Source organism: Dermacentor silvarum, chromosome 9, assembly GCF_013339745.2.
Source record: "Dermacentor silvarum isolate Dsil-2018 chromosome 9, BIME_Dsil_1.4, whole genome shotgun sequence".
In the NCBI taxonomy this organism is placed as follows: Eukaryota; Metazoa; Arthropoda; class Arachnida; order Ixodida; family Ixodidae; genus Dermacentor; species Dermacentor silvarum.
The window spans coordinates 103,304,812-103,322,413 of record NC_051162.1 but is presented as its reverse complement, the minus strand read 5'-3'; the positions used below and the strand labels follow the sequence as shown (position 1 = coordinate 103,322,413).

Below are 17,602 nucleotides of genomic sequence, written 5' to 3'. Positions count from 1 at the left end.
TAAGAGAGGTATTCTCTCTGACCAGCTCCCTCACTTGTGTGTCTTGCGACGGGTCCTGTGACGACGACTTCAGCGAGGACGGGGGTCCTTGGGCCCAGGCAACCTTCGTGGGGCCGGACCACGACTGCGACGAGCCCTTGGTCGAATCCAAGGAACAGTCGGCCGATGTCGAAGCGCCCCGGGAGGACGAGGCCAAGAAGTAGCGGCTGGTTGACGGGGTCCTCGAGCGGGACCTCGAGCGGGACGGAGATCTGTTGCCGGTGCGGGATCTCGAGCGACTGGCCCGTTCTTGCTGCGGCGGTTGGCCGAGAGGCGGGAAAGACTGATCGCGGGACGCCGAGCGACCGGTTCGTAGGACCGACGGTCGTAGAGGCGATTTAGACCGGTTTGAGTTTGGGCCGGATGGCGTTGGCTTCTTCACGAAGCGATATTTACAGTTGGAACTGTTTGTGGTGTGTCCGCCGTTGCAAACAATGCAGCGGGCCTGGCATGTCGGCTGGGCGTCTTGCGGGGCAGGCGGGTGATCTTCGCCGCAACGGGAACAGCGGTTGCGCCTGGGATGAGGGCACACGTCGGTTCGGTGGCCCACCTTGCGACAATTGAAGCAGGCTTCCACCTTCCGATAGAAAGGGTAGAGGCGTATGTACACGCCGTGGTAAAATATCCATCGGGGTAGATGATCGCCGAGCATCATGACGAGTATGTGACTGGTCCGTCCCATACGGCGGCCGCCCACCACGGGCATATTCTGGTTGCTCTCCTGTAGGTCTTGCAGGATTTCTTCATCAGAAAAATTGTCAAATGCGTGGAACATGATCCCACGAAACGCATCGTCTGGCGGCGGGGCGTAAATGTGAATTTCGATGGCCTGGTCCCCGAATTTTAGGGACGTAACTTGGAGGTACGTCTTTGCTCGAGCTGAGTCTTGCACGCTTAGGGCGCGTTCACACTGAGACATTCGGCGTCTGGAGCGGCGCGGAACCCAGTTCGGCGGCGGCGAGATCCGCCGGAATAGCCCTTTCCGCGCCGATCGCTCCTGGACCGATTTTTGCGGCAGCTGCCGCCGGATTCCCTCACCGCGGGCCAATCGGAGCGCGAGTGAGAAATTCGAAAGATGGCGGCCAAGTCCGACGCGCTCGTCATGTAGCAGTCTTCAAGGCTCGTCGCGACATCGGAAATGCTCATCGAATAGGTGCGTGCCCACCCCATCGTTTTCGACAAGCACCATGTGAAGCACAACGTGACCTGACAAAGTGGCGTGACCCAGCTTCTCGCGGTCTTGCAGGACGAACCCCCGCCACCGCTGGCGTCGTTGCTTTGGCGAATGCTTCTACGCGTCGTGCATCGCCAGCAATGTGTATGCGAGCAGGCTTAGCATCATCGTCGTTGCAAGCAGTGACGAAGAGCCGCAAAATAAAAACATGCCAACTCTACACGAGAGGAGATGAGTGCGTAGTTTCAATAGAGTGTATAGAAAGGCGGAGTGAGTCCAGCGAACGCTTTGGCAAGCGCCCATAGGCTGAGGCGAGCTCACAGGCTGAGTAGCTGTCGTCTGCTCGACGCACCGTCTTTGTTGCGTCGTTCGCATCGTTTCTGTCACGCTTTCTCCATTTAGTTGACTGCTTTTTGTTGGCAAAATCACTGTTTCTATCACCGAGTATGAAAACTAGATGCAGCAGAGTGAAACGCCTGTCAAAGCTCCATGCTGTTGCGGGGTAGGGTCTGCGACGCCACAAGGCGTCTGGCCGACGTTCCGGCGGCGCGGTAGGCAAGCAGTATGAACGACGCGAATTTCGGCGGCAGGAGAAATCCGTTCGCTGTAGACGCCGGATTCCCCAGTGTGAACGTGCCCTTAGAGTGAATGTATTGTTGGTAGGGTGGACTCTCACTTGGTCGCGGGACGCCGGCGGCTGGTCCGGTAGCGACGCTGCCTTGAACTTGGTCGCGGGACGCCGGCGGCTGGTCCGGTAGCGACGGTGCCTTGAGTAGGGCTTCGTATAGTTGCCAGGGCGGCAGCTTCGTGAGGTCTATTGGGGCTTTGGGCCGTCCCACGATGTGGATGGCGTCGGCCGGCATCCTGGGTAAGGGGCCGCGTCGTCGCTGGGGTGGCGGTCGTGGCTTCGGATCGTTGCGAGGTGGCCGCGTTTGCTCGGCGTCCTTCGGGTCCGGCGTGGCTTGGCGAAGCTCGAGCCTTCGCTTCTCCTGGGCACGAAAACCGGGCGGCGGCTGCCAAGAGTCATCCTCCAATTCGTCGGTCGAGATCGTGTTTCCTTCTACTACGCACTTCATGTCGGTGGGCGGCCGGGTGCGGTAGGAAAGGCGGGCCGCCGCGAGAGAACGCGCGGCCGCGCTGAGCCTAGGCGCGCAACTGCGCTAGGCCCAATTGGCGCTGAGCCGTGCTCCCTCAAGGGCTGCAGAAGATAGCGCCAACCTTTCCCTTTCCCTCAAGAACCACTTATCATTATCAGGCCCAACCGTCGGGCGAGAAAATGTGGTCGAGGGAAAAAGAAACTCACTTGAGAATGGCCGTCAGAAAGCACGTGAAATTGGTATCCACGGGTTCGGAAACACTTCGCGCACCCACTCGTGCAAAAAGCATTTACCTAGAAGAACATTTACGGCGAGAAAGTCGGAAAATCACGGAGCTCGATGCGGATGCGTCCGTTGGCTCCGAGCGCTGGTAGCGTTCCGAGAGAGAGAGAGAGAGACGCGTTCACGGAGCGGGTCGGCAGGAACGCGTTGTCGGCATTGGAACGCAGTGTCGGTGTTGTTTCAAGCGTTGCGCAGCCGAGTGCAAGGTTAAGCGTTTTTTATGTAGTAACACCCTGCGGACTCATCGCCTCCAATTCTTAAATTGCACAATGGGCCATAACGTAATTATTGGCCAAGTTTATTGGTGATTTTTTAGAATTAGGCTATTATGCATTTTGATTTCTCGTGCGAGTAGCATCCGCCTCTTTGAGTAATACTGCTCAATGACAAAAATTATTTATTCGTTACAGGTATTTTTTTTAATTCTGTCTGATCTTAAGGAAAAATGTTGACAGTCATTTCAGCATCCTTATTTGAATGCGAAATCATGATGACTTGTCGAACTTATCCCCTTGAATGGAAACTACACCTTAGTCCACCTTGCTATCATTTGTACTAACCTTAACCCACTTTTTTTCACCATAACCAGCCTCAATCCACTTTATCCACCTTAATCCAACTTGCTAGACATTGCTCTAATTTGTACCAACCTTAATACACCTTAGCCTACTTTAATCCACCTTCATTCACCCTACTTCTCCGCTGCAGGTCCAGCGCCGGGGACTTGATGTCATCACTTGGTCACGTGGGTTTCGGTGCCATCGGATGATGATGCCGGACGCCGGATTTTTCGCTTCATGGGGCATACAAGGCTTTCTCCTTTAAAAAGTCACTGACGTTTCACTGCGCGAACGCGGGTTACGCGCAAGCGTATGGACACCGCGAACATGCACTGCGAGCACCACGACATCGAAGTACAAACGGAAAGCGCGCGAACGCAGTCGCAGACGGTATACATTGATCTCAACGGTGCGACGCCTGGTGTCATTGCCACCTAGAGAAAAAAAGCTTTTTTTTTCTATGTGGCATTGCTGGTGTGCCACAGAGAAAGCGCATATTGCTACACATGCAAAACTGCACGCCGCGAACGCACTGTGAGCACCGCGGCGTCGAAGCTCAAACGCAAAGTGCGCGAACGCGGCGATTCTCATCTCCACCTTCAGGCGCCGTCCTCCTCCGACGCTCTCATTCCTATCGGCGACAAACATACGTTCTCTACGCGTAAAAACACAGTATATGCCGCCTTCCCGGAAGCCAGCTTTGTAGACGCGCAGTGAGCCTATAGCGTTTTAAACATCAACCACCGTATTAATTAACTAAGGGATTCCTCGAATATAACCTGTTAGGTAAAGAGCTATTACCAGCTTACCCACTGAGGCACTATTGCGTACGGGTATCAGGGTAGAAAAACAATTACTCCAGCTCTTCAGGACCTGAATAAAGTTTATCATACCATACCATCTCCCGCTAAAGGGAACCATGTGTGGATGCCAAGCAGCGGGGAGATGGTTAGCTGGTTAGATGGTTAGCAAGGAAGCGGGAAGCCAGCGCCGGAGGGAGCGCGGGGGGGGGGGGGGGGGGGCGCACTTCTACTCTGCCAACAACCGCGCTCGTCGCTCGCTCGCCCGCACAGTCTCTTATCTCCACACGGCTCTGACCTTTATGCACCGTGCATTCGCCGCTCAGTTTCCGGTGAAGCGATAGACCGCACGTACCTTCGCCCGCTGCGCGGCGTATGCGCTCGCTGACAGCGTTTTGACAGTCGTTGGCTGCAGTCATTCAGTGTGATCTATTCATGTTTGTTTGTGCGCGCTCACACCACGCTTGTTCATTCAGTTAGTAATAGTCGGGCCACATTTTCCAACGCACGCTATTTTTAGGCCCCTTTACAGCCACGCCTTATCTACTACTCAGAATTCAACGCTCCACTGCAAACTCGCAAACAATGGCATGGCGCTCTTTGGCCATACTTGGCCCTTGCGCCATTAAAACACCATACATCATCCAACGCACGCTACACATGCAATGCTGCCCAGATCGGCAGTGCAGCACTACAGGTGTGTCCCTTCGCACGCGCTGCCAACGGTAAGCGCTTCTCATCAACACCACCGTTTCACACGCGTCTTCTCGTGGTCATCGAGTCTCTCTTCATGTCGGTCTACTTACGCCGCAGCACACCTGCTTAATTAATCAGCTCATGTTTACTACAATTCATATTGCTACCAAAGCCGCTCACCTTACTTCGTATGACATTGCTGTGTTGCTATCGCATTCATTGCTTCGCCCTTAGGGCGAAACTGTGACATTTTTATATATTAAAGCGTGGTGACGCGTCACTAAGTATATATATATATATATATATATATATATTGTTCAAAAAATAGAAGCACGTAGGAAAAACATAACAGGACTTTACTGACGTTTCGGCCGGGGTCCAGCCTTCATCAAGAGTGCGTGTACAAGCATACAGAGCTCAATTTATACCTTTATTGCCGTAAGTTTGAAAAGAGACAAGAAAAAAATACTTAGTGAAAACGAAGACAATACCAAGTAAAAAAGAATACAACGAACACGTGAATGGAAACTTGCGCGTGCACAGAGTGGAATTATTAAAAAAAGTGAATACAACAAGGCTGTGAAAACAAGCTCGTAAATTATGAGTAGCCCATGACCACAGGCATGCACAGATTGCGTTTCGTGATGGATGTCAACACGAAAAATGACTCATGTCAAAGTCATCAAAAACGATTGGCATGTACAGTGGTGCTATACAGGGGTGCAAAGTTGGGCGTACACAACGTGATTTATTCACGTATAAACGTCAATGAATGCGAGAAACGTCAGGCGAACGTCAAGAAGCGGCGAGGCGACCAGTAGTCAAAATCCGGGCAAGCGCAAGCTCAGGGCGCGTGGTTAGCACCAACACTGTGGCTTGCTTGCTGACTGCTTCGTCGTCGTCTTGTCTTCTTCATTACATTGGCCCCCGGGAAGTAGCGTAGCCATCCTGGCGACTTAAGGCGTTGACAGTATAGAGGGGTCATAATAGGGCTTGAGGCGACTCACGTGAACGATTTCTCGACCACGACGACGTAAGTCTTGAGACGGTGTCAAAGGCTCAACGTCATAATTGACTGGAGATGTCCGAGCGAGGATGCGGTAGGGCCCATGATATCGGGCCAATAATTTAGACGAAAGGCCAGGCGTACTCGGAGGAATCCAAAGCCAAACTAGGTCACCGGTCACGAAAGTATGAGAGATCGGTCGGTGTCGTGCCTGAGCTTCTGGTGACCTTGGTCCTCGGTTGTCAATGAACGGGCCAATTGTCGACAATCTTCGGCGTACTTGGCGACATCAGAAATTGCAGTGTACTCAGATGAGTCAGGTCTGTAGGGAAGCATAGTGTCCAGCGTGCATGATGGCTCACGTCCGTACAAGAGGAAGAATGGCGAGAATCCTGTAGTCGCGTGCGTAGCAGTGTTGTACGCATATGTGATGAATGGAAGGACGGTGTCCCAATTTGACTGGTCTGACGCCGTGTACATCGTCAGCATATCCCCCAGAGTGCGATTAAATCGCTCAGTGAGGCCATTAGTTTGCGGATGATATGCACTTGTCATGCGATGAACGATGTTACACTGAACGAGCAAGGCTTCAATAGCATCAGACAGGAAAACACGTCCCCTGTAGCTTAAAAGCTCACGGGGAGCACCGTGGCGCAGTACGAAGTTGCGTAAGATGAAAAACGCAACGTCTCTTGCTGTTGCTGTAGGCAAAGCTGCAGTCTCGGCGTAACGCGTGAGGTGGTCCACGCCGACAATTATCCACCTATTCCCAGAGGTGGTCGAGCGAAGCGGGCCGTATAAGTCGATACCGACGCGGTCGAATGGACGGGCCGGTTAAGGGAGAGGCTGAAGTGTACCGGCCGGGCGTTGAGGTGGAGTCTTGCGCCGCTGACAGGCAGTGCAAGCACGTATGTCATCATCATCATCATCATCATCAGCCTATATTTATGTCCACTGCAGGACGAAGGCCTCTCCCTGCGATCTCCAATTACCCCTGTCTTGCGCTAGCGTATTCCAACTTGCGCCTGCGAATTTCCTAACCTCATCATCCCACCTGACTTTCTGCCGTCCTCGACTGCGCTTCCCTTCTCTTGGTATCCATTCTGTAACCCTAATGGTCCACCGGTTATCCATCCTACGTATTACATGGCCTGCCCAGCTCCATTTCTTCCGCTTAATGTCAACTAGAATATCGTCTACCCCCGTTTGTTCTCTGATCCACACCGCTCTCTTCCTGTCTCTTAACGTTACTCCTAAGATTTTTCGTTCCATTGCTCTTTGTGCGGTCCTTAACTTGTTCTCGAGCTTCTTTGTTAACCTCCAAGTTTCTGCCCCGTATGTTAGCACCGGTAGAATGCAATGATTGTACACTTTTCTTTTCAACGACAGTGGTAAGCTCCCAGTCAGGATTTGGCAATGCCTGCCGTATGCACTCCAACCCAATTTTATTCTTCTGTAAATTTCTTTCTCATGATCAGGGTCCCCTGTGAGTAATTGACCTAGATAAACATATTCCTTTACAGATTCTAGAGGCTGACGGGCGATCCTGAATTCTTGTTCCCTTGCTAGGCTATTGAACATTATCTTTGTCTTCTGCATATTCATCTTCAACCCAATTCTTGCACTTTCTCGATGAAGGTCCTCAATCATTTGTTGTAATTCCTCTCCATTGTTGTCATCAATTGTTGTCATCAACAATGTCATCTGCAAACCGAAGGTTGCTGAGATATTCGCCATCGATCCTCACTCCTAATCCTTCCCAGTCTAAGAGCTTGAATACTTCTTCTAAGCATGCAGTGAATAGCATTGGAGAGATTGTGTCTCCTTGCCTGACCCCTTTCTTGATAGGTATCTTTCTACTTTTGTTGTGGAGAACCAAGGTAGCTGTGGAATCCTTGTAGATATTTGCCAAGATATTCACGTATGCCTCCTCCACTCCTTGATTACGCAATTACGCACGTATGTACTTGCGCACAAATGCGTACATTCCGCGCCAGTAGATTCGCTGCCGCAGGCGATTGTAGGTCTTGAGAACGCCGGCGTGAGCGCATTGTGGGTCAGTGTGGAAAGCAGCGCATATGTCCGTGCGCATGTGGCGAGGTACCACTAGAAGCCACCTCCGGCCATCAGACGCGAAATTCCGGCGATAAAGGAGATCGTCGCGAATAGTGAAATGGGCGGCTTGGCGACGCAGAGTTCTTCTTGAGGCGGGATAAGTGGATGGGTCAGTGAGAAAGTCAAGGAGTTGACAAATCCACGCATCCTTGCGTTGCTCCGACGACATGTCTGCAAAGTCAATAGGCGACAAGGGAGCCGAAGAGGCTGACGGAGAAGCCGTGTCAGACGCTAGCGGCGAGCGGGACAGTGCCTCAGCGTCCGAGTGTTTGCAGCCGGATCGGTACACAACACGGATGTCATAATCTTGCAGGCGAAGCGCCCAACGACCGAGGCGTCCCGAGGGATCTTTCAGCGATGAGAGCCAGCATAGAGCATGATGGTCCGTGACGACGTCGAAAGGGCGGCCATAAAGGTACGGACGAAACTTAGCCAAAGCCCAAATTATAGCGAGGCACTCTTTCTCGGTGACAGAATAGTTACACTCGGCTTTCTTGAGCGTTCGATTCGCATAGGCAACGACGTATTCTTGGTATCCTGGTGTTTTTTGAGCCAACACCGCACCAAGGCCAACACCACTGGCGTCAGTATGGATCTCCGTAGGCGCATTAGGGTCAAAGTGACGGAGTATTGGTGGCGACGTTAGTAAGCGCCGTAGCGTTCGAAAAGATTCGTCGCATGCTGTTGACCAAGCAGACAGGCCGTTAGAGGCGGTCAGAAGGTTGGTAAGAGGCGCGATGATGGTAGCAAAGTCGCGCACAAATCGACGAAAATACGAGCACAGCCCAATGAAACTTCTAAGTGTTTTCAAGGAATTGGGCTTGGGATATTCGGCTACGGCACGGCTACGGCTACGGCAATATATATATATATATATATATATATATATATATATGCCTGATTGCAAACAAAGATATGCTGTTTGCCGTCAATTGTTAACCTGGCGTTTTGTGTTTACGCCCCGAAATTTTCCGACCAACGCGGGCTATACAGCTTTGCTTTAAATATTATGCGTGGCTCTGCTACCGCAAACCACCAGAGACCAGCGGAGCTGGGGAAGGCCAGTAAAGCAGTGCAAGACCAAACACTTAGTTTCCTGGCACTCAGGATTTCTTAGCGATGTTCTGCATACTATCGCGATGAATTCAACCGGCCACGTTAACAAGCTTCCGGATCTTCATTTCTTCGCGTACGCGAACTCTCGGCTTCCCTCAATCTAAACTCGGGATGTTCTCTTCTGCGACAGCAGCTGCGACGGTTTCAGCTTCCCTAGCTCTCGCTTCAGCCTTTCGGAATCAACTAGTCTCCAGTTCTGTGGTCGAAACCTGCCGAGCCGCCGCCAAAGGCATCGGCTGCAGTCACGGACACCAGGCGCGTTCGGCGCCAACGCGGGCAAACGCCATCGGCGTCGGCAGCATCTCTACGCGCCCACTACCTCATGCCTCACTCCTCCTCTACACCTAGCGTCCACTATGCTGCGCGATGCTATTTTTATACTCTGCTTTCACTCTCTGTCTCAGTTCTCTCTCCCCCAGCACGGGGAAGCTATCGCAGAGCTGGTGTGGTAGTAGTAGTAGTAGTAGCTAATGTGGGGTATGGCGTTTTGTCTTTACGCCACGAAATTTTACGACCAAAGATAGGTATACAGCTTCGCTGTAAATCGACGCCGCCAAGTGGACGCACCATCACGCTCGGCACAAGGCCCAATGAGCTCTGTCGCGAGGGACGCATGTGTGCTCCTGTTATACTGACCTGGTACTTAGTTGCATTGTTAGTGGCAACCAACGAGACCCAATTTGGACGTTAACCGTGACGTTAACATCGGCAGACTATATTTTAAAATATAAGGAAATTCATGAATGAGTTGGACAGCTTTGGGTCAAAGCGTTGGCAAAGAAGAAGAAGAAGAATATGACTCATCGCCACAGTCAGCACCAACGTGTGGATGGAACAAAACAACGATGAAGAAGTGACACGTGTGACCTGCTGGCGTGACCGTTACTAAATCAAAGGATCTACATATACGTCATTAACAAGCGCATGGCGATGGCAGATAAGGACTACTACAAGATGCTGGGCGTCAGCAAGAACGCTACTGAGGAGGACATCAAGAAGATCTACCGTAGACTTGCACTGCGGTACCACCCGGACAAGAACCGAGCTCCTGGCGCGGCCGAGAGGTTCAAGGAGATCAGCGAGGCCTACACGGTGCTAGGCGACAAGAAGACGCGCGAAGAGTACGACAGCAAAGTTGAAGACTGCCGGAAGGCCAGAAGCGCTGGTCATCGTGGATTCAACGGGCAAAAGGCTGAGCCTTACACAAACAATTCGAGCGGCCGACCCAAACCCAGCTTCACGGAGTCATTCCCCTTCGGCGAAGACCTGTTCCACACCTTCCATTTCGACACTGCACCCAAGGTAAGCAGCATTCGCAGATTTCCACCTAGATTACCAGAAAAAAAATCTCGCGCTGCCGACGTTCAACCGCGTTGGAATGACGGGTGCTGCAAGATACTCCTACGATACAGCGTGGCATCTTTGAAAACTGAAATAGTTGCTTCCTTACTTATTATTACTTGTTGAGGGGGCCTCGCGTTCGTCACAGGACGTTCCTTTAGCGGAGTGGGGCGTCCGGCTTTTCCAAGGAACTATATATAATTTTCACTGCGGAAATCTCCGCACTTCCGATTACATACAGGTCCAGCTAGATTGCTGTGGGTGTTTGTCACTGACACTCGCAATCGAGTTTAGTATAATATATTTATAGACACGTTTTGAAGCAAAGCTCTCCTTGCGAAGCACCCTTGACTGGATTTAGCCGGCCGGCGTTTGCTTCTGCTGTCGTCTTTCGCAACAGCTCACACAAATGACATCAATTCTATAACAAATTAGCTTATATAAGTATAGCCATTTGTGCAAGCCCTACACTTGCGCCGGTTATCGACTTTGTTCTCAACGCAATGAGGTTATGAAAACAGCACAATACCTAAATCATCATTACTGTTTTCGAGCCCATAATTTTTAAATTAAAAGTAACCTTCAAATGTCTACTTTTCAGTGAATCTCGCGCGTCTGATTGTTTGGTTTCGCATTCAGTACAACGGGCTGACTCCGCAGATGGCGTATTATTGTGATAGCAATTATATGTACACTCCAGGTGCATTTCTGCCGTTGCCGTCATCGCGCCCATGTGTTATTGTATAGAGTCCACGGACGATAAAATAGTCGCGTGCTGTACGCTGTATGTAGCAGTGAAAGCATGCGATGGTGAGCCGGCAATCGCGGCTCGCGCACGCAAGGGCGGTAAGCGGGAAGGAAACGCGCAGTCTTCCAGTCGCGCACAACGCTCCGGTGGGAGGGTAGGAAAGTGTCGGGGCCGCGCTTTACTGCAACCGCGCACTACCGCCAGGGCCCAGGGGGAGGGGAGGGGCGAGTTCTGCGCTGCGAGCGCCCGCCTGCACGGCTGTATCTGCGGCGGGGCCAGAGCCCGCCCTCCCTGTGTTTTCGCGGCCAAGGTGGCCCTGACGTGAGCGCCGGCACGAAGCTCAATTCGTTCGCTGCTGCTGTCGCGCTGACTCACTCCAGCATTCTTACAGCGAGTTTCCGCGGTCATCGAGCGATATGCGTTGATGTTTGCATGTGCGCGCGTGACACCATGCTTGTTAGTTCAGTTAGTGTGCCTATGTTTATAAGTTTACGTGGAATATAAAATTACTATACTTACTTTGTATAGCTGTCCACTAATTTGCTATCGCAATCGATGCGTCGCCTATCGGGAGAAACTGCGACTCTCTACTACAGATTTCACACATCGCACTTTTGATCGCTATCGAGCCCGATCGGGATCGAATTCCTCGGTCGCGATAGACTTATTTGCGAAAGCTGCACCAGTCGTCGACAATTTCGATGCTGTCGTGCTCTATCGCCATTGAGAGTGTCCTTGTAACGCCGGTACAAAGCTGCGATAATCCCAGAGACAGGGGGCCAGAAATCAACAGTATTACAACTTTTATTACATGCGTATATAAGCATTTTTATGATTGCCTAACGAGGAAACCTGTTCGCCAGTCACGTAAGACGAATCGCTATATAGGAAACTATTGTGTAAAAAAAGAGAATAAATTCGAAAAGAAACACGTCGCGCTGGTGAGTTTCGAACTTACTGACAACACGTTCAGAAGCCGAGTAACTTATCCACTAAGCTAAGCACCCCAGCTTGCAGAAGGGTAATAGTGTACTAGAATGGGGGAGTTGATCCAGCAGATGCCTTGGCGAGCGCCGAGGGTAAAGCAAAAAAACGTTGAAATCGTGGCGGCGCTGCCGTCGCCTTATTCTGAATCTCCGGCGAATAAACGTTGACTCCGGGTGCTTCGGCAGCGCTCATTGGTTGAGGCGAGCTCATGGGCTGAGTAGCTGTCACCTGCCCGACGCACCGTCGTTGTTGCGTTGTTTGCATTCTTTCCGTCGCTCTTTTTCCATTTTATTTACAATAGATCGGTGGGGAATAATATCAGTGTTGCCGCCACCGAGTATCCGCCTGTCAACGCTCCAAGCAGCTGCGGTAGGGTATCCGACGCGACAAGCGTCCGGCCGGCGCGCGGGGCCGCTCACTCGGGAGAAAGCGACGGTGGCGCCACCAACTTTCCAATAAAAAATCAGGCACGTTTGCACTCGGTCGCGCAAAGCTTAGGCACAGCGAAGCTTACTGGCTGCTACTGCTAGGTATGAACTTGGTTGCTGCTAGGTCTTGACATGGTTTAGCTTAACTACGCTTGTAGGAAGGTGTTCTTCAGCGATCATTTTCGGATGTACCTTCCCTTTCGGGTCAATAGAGTACATTAGGGACATTATAGTACATCTAGAGTACGCATGCGTGGCCTGGGACCCACATTTTTAAAAATGATGTTAACAAACTAGAAATGGTCCAAAGGAAAGCAGTAAGATTCATCTATAACGCCTACCACAATCTTGATTCACCTTCATCACTGATGGCTACTCACAACATTCCACTCTTGAAACAGCCAAGAGCGATCGCGAGGTTCAAGTTTCTTTTCCTGCTTCGAAATCGGCAGTTTAGTATCGATCCCGGTCAATTTATTTCCCCCTCTTCTTCCCGGCAAACCAGACATTGTCACAATCACGATCTGACACCGTACTTTGCACATACTAACCTTTTCAAATACTCGTTTTTTCCGCGAACCATTACGGAATGGAATGCACTGCCTTCAAATGTTTTTCCAGAACGTGCCTTTCCTGACTTCGAAAAACACATGCATCTTTTCGTCTAAACTACATTGTTGTTGTTGCTATACTACATTATGTCAACGCATTATCTAAGTTGTGTTTGCTTTACCCTTGTGTGCATAAAACTGTTCATTGTGTTTAAACTGATTGTGTATAAATTTTGATGTGTTTGCTTTACCCTTGTGTACATAAAACTGCTAATACATAGTTATGCAAATTTTGTACATATGTTTATTTAATCACCTTTGTTAGTGTATGCTTGTCTTTTAGTAGCAATGTTTATTATAACCTGTTGTACAACTTGTTCATTTCTTTCACTATGTTCCCTTTTTTGCCCCTCCTGCTTGGTCTTCGGACGGCAGTATGTAATAAATAAAATAAATAAATTTCGCGGGACTAGCGCTGGACGCGTGGGCGCCTACGAGCGACATCCTTCTTTGCATGCCATAAACGCAGGCAGGCTAACCAAGGTTGGCACAGTGCCAAGAACGCTGCTGCTTGCCGACGCCGAACGCGTTGGAGGCTAGCCGCTCGATTATCAATCGGCCAGCTTCACTGTGTCTTGAGCTGTGCGCGGTCTAGTGCGAGCTTTCGCTTTTTTTTTTCCTGGCTCAGCGCGCCGCGGAGAGAAGAGAGGCAGGGGTCGGAAAGGCAGGCAGCTGGCGAGGAGGAGACCGCTTGCGCATGCACGCGGTCTCCTCCTTTTCCTCCTCCGGGTTGCCAAGGCTACCACGGCTACGCACCACAAATTACGGCTGGCCTAAACAGCTTCGCTGTTATAAAGGCTCAGAGGGAAGCCTGCGTTGGACCCACTTCCCCAATCTAGTACACTCTAGAGAAGGGTAATATATCTCAACCATGTGAATGTGTTGAACCGGTGCTACAAAACAAATCTCAAAGGAGAAAAGTTTCTATAAAGGCCTTCTTGAATGATTTGGTGATGGCGCAATAACATCCATCTCTACGACCACGTGTAGAATCGACTTGCAGCATTGTAGCCATCAGAAAAATTCCGATTTTGCGAAAATTTAATGCCAAGCACCACATCCCCAATGCATATCGATAATCACGTGATGCGACTTATGTTGAGGCTTTCCTTCACCGATCGAAATGCAACTGATCTCTAAGGGCATATACGCTTCGCGTCGCGCAACACAAACAGATAAGCAGTCAATGAGTTGATAAGGATGATAAAGAGTGATCAGGGGTTGTAGTCAATGAGCTGATTTATTTAATTTATTTTATTACCCACAGCGCCTTAACATGCATTAGGTTGGGGTGCCAGAGCCCGCCCTGATAAGGATGATAAAGGGTGATGAGTGGTTATATTGACCTTTCCACGGTTGATAATGGTTGGACGTGGACCGATAAAGTGCGGAAGAGCTGTAATCGCTTATAATGGTTGGAGGAATTCTGCTAAAGTTCATAAGGACCGATAATGGTTGATAAGGGCCTATCAAGTCGAAATAGGCCGATAAGGACCGATAAGAGTTTCATAAGGGTCGGATCACGTCAGGTGAAATTAATAAGGAGATATCAAGGTTGATAAGGATCGGATAGATTGAGATAAGGTTAATAACGACCGATAAGGGTCGACAAAGTCGAATCCAGTCCGATGATGTTGATAAGAAACGATAAGGGTAGATAAGGGTCGGATCTAGTCCGAGAGGATAGTCCGAGACCCGATGAGTGTTGATAACGATTGGTAAGGATTTATACTGGGCAGATCAAGTTTGATCACATTATTAATGACATCGGGCTGCGTCGAGATGAGCAAGTTGCACAATCCTTACGCAACTTAGACAACTCCAGTGGAGTTTCTTCCGTAATATTTACCCGTTTCATGAAAGATTTGCTTGACATAGTTTGTAACCATGAATTCGATCGGCAGGTTCTTTTCTTCTTGAAATTTTCTTCTTTATTTCGTTCTGAGAACAATACGAAGGAAAAAAAATCAAGGGTAAATGAGGCAAACCATTGCCGTACGTTCATCTTGAGGAGGCAATATTAGGCGAAAAGCGTAGGTTGATTAAAGTCAGATGGACGAAGTTCAGGCAAATCAATGTTACTACTATAGCAAGCTAATGATGTCTCGACGGTTCCGGTAAACAATAGCGACATATTTCTCTGGGTATATTCCCTGAATTTTACTTTGAAACTTGACGTCATCATCCTTAACCTAAAACGGCCAAAAATGTGTTGCATCAAGAAAAACATTGCAATTTCCCTTAACATTACTTTGGGTCCTGCACTAAAAAATATTTCATATTCGCACATTTATGTGCTGTAAAATATTTCGAATGACAGGTTTACTTTTCCGCAACCTATGGCTGCCTGTAAAACAGTTATTATTGCAGACATATCACGACTGTACTTTTTTTTACCTTTACGAATGCAGCCGCCTAGTTTCTAGGAGCGCCGCAATCTTTGGAAATTCCGCACGTAGACCGTTGTTTTCTGAGCCGACATGTTTTTGTCCAATGCCTGCAAATGACACCATGATCAGGCTTTCGTTTACTTGAGCGCCCAATTCAGATTTAGGAGCGCAAAGTTTGTAAAGCTTCAATGTCATGAAAACAGCTAGCAGGGTTTTTTTTTTCTCGTCCTGCGATCTCATGAGCAATCAACGCTATTCAATATCTCGACTGACGCTCGTCGAGAAGCAAACTTTTCAAATGATGTCTGCACGCAGGACCGTGACATCCGCCACGACCTTGCCTTGACCTTGGAGGAGGTTCTTAGAGGATGCGTCAAGAAGATGAAGGTCACCCGGACCGTGAGCGCCCCCGACGGCCGCTTGCAGTATCGCGAGCAGAAGGTCCTCATCATCAACGTGAAACCTGGCTGGAAGGCGGGGACGAAAATCAGGTTCGAACGCGAAGGAGACCGATTTCCGGGGCGCGTCCCAGCCGACATCGTGTTTGTCGTTCGCGACAAGCCGCACAAGCTGTTCAAGAGGAACGGGGTGGACGTGAACTACGTAGCCAAGATCACCCTAACGGATTCTCTCCGCGGTGTAGAAATGAGCGTGCCGACGCTTACCGGAGGCATGGTACCGCTGAGCTTGAAGGGCCCCATCTATCCTTCGGCCATGAAACGCATCCGCAACGAAGGGCTTCCGCATCCGAAGGACCCGACGAAACGTGGGGATCTTCTAGTCAGCTTCGAGATCATTTACCCTGATCCAGCAAAGTAGTGGTTGCCGCCGCACTTATTCGCCACCATGAAATGGCAAACGTGATCTCCTTGGGTGCTACGCCTTTTCACCTGGAACACAACGGTCCCGGGAAACAACTGCACGTGGACAAAACTGCAAGGGTCTTATAATGTGCAATTACAGTGCCTGCCGCTTAACTCACACGATCACTTGTACTATCTTTGTGTGGCGTTTGTTTGTTTACTACACAAAAATTTTCAAGGTGGCTTGTGGCTGTTGCACAATGTTTTTATAGCTGTTCGACTTCAACCCATGGGTGCGATGTAGTCTCAAATTACTGTGGTAGTCAGCAGAGGGTATCCCATGAAAAATAACGATTTATTTGGGAAATAAATTGTATTTGCCTAGATTCAGCAATTGTAACTGTGCCCTACAGCTTATTAAAATCTTGTTTACTACGTTTACGAGCTATATTTGTCTTCGACAGCATGGCATTGCATTTCTAATGCGTCAGCGTTTCAGAGATCAAAGATGTGAGTGGCCCGTTAGTGACACCAGTATGAGGTAAGTGTGCTATGACGCGAGAGGAAGCCGTAATATGGCGAAAACTCCAAACACACATCCACATTTGAGTCTTTACCACGCCATACACCCTGCGCTGTATTCCTATAAATGTCCACACTGTGATCAATGTGCAACGCTTTACCACATGGTATGGGCTTGTGCAAACACACCACAGCTCACACCCATAACACACCCCACCACACGGCAATGGGAGGCAGTGCTGTCCACCTCCGACTTGACGGACCAGCTCAACCTAGTCTTTTTTTTTATTGCGATAAAGATTTGCCGTTAAGGCATAATTCTTGATGTGTATATGTGTATTATATGTGTGCTGTGAGGCCTGTGTGGTGTATGAATTGAAGCAGTGTTTTGTGGAATCTGTTATCATGTATCCAGCGGTCATAGCTGGTTGTCACACTGTAGCGGAGGCCGGCTTGCAGTAGGAGACGCGAGCGTTCAGCTCAACCTAGTCAATCGAGCGAGAACGGCAGCTAAGGCCGCTGGACTCCTGGACTGAGGGGACCACCCACTGCAGAGCGGAGGAGCTACCTCCGCTCTCTCTCTCTCTCCGCTCAATGGTGTCATATATAGCTCGTAATGTTTGCCGATCCGAGTGAGCCAAGAGAGAGGGATGATGGTATACTACCAGTGTTATCGGAATTGTTTTAACGACAAAACATCATAAAGGTCCAAGCAGCCGTCGGATACTTAGAGCAGCATGTCCTCGATAGAGAAACTGGTGGATGCAGGTGCGCTGGAACGCTCACTGCACATCACCATACTGCTTTGTATGGCGGAGGTACCCATAGGAGATCTCAGTAGATAATGCCAGAAATTTGGGCCGATATAATGTTAGTGGGCATGAAAG

General features: G+C 49.9%; 1 protein-coding gene across 1 annotated transcript; it reads left to right on the top strand.

Moving 5' to 3' along the window:
- Nucleotides 1-9,565: 9,565 nt before the first annotated feature.
- On the top strand, nucleotides 9,566-16,588 carry LOC119463442 (dnaJ protein homolog 1). Its single transcript, XM_037724290.2, has 2 exons — nucleotides 9,566-10,187; nucleotides 15,706-16,588. The coding sequence occupies exons 1-2, from the start codon at nucleotides 9,810-9,812 to the stop codon at nucleotides 16,207-16,209; spliced, it is 882 nt and encodes a 293-aa protein (XP_037580218.1). The 5' UTR covers nucleotides 9,566-9,809; the 3' UTR covers nucleotides 16,210-16,588.
- The last annotated feature ends 1,014 nt before the right edge of the window (nucleotides 16,589-17,602 follow it).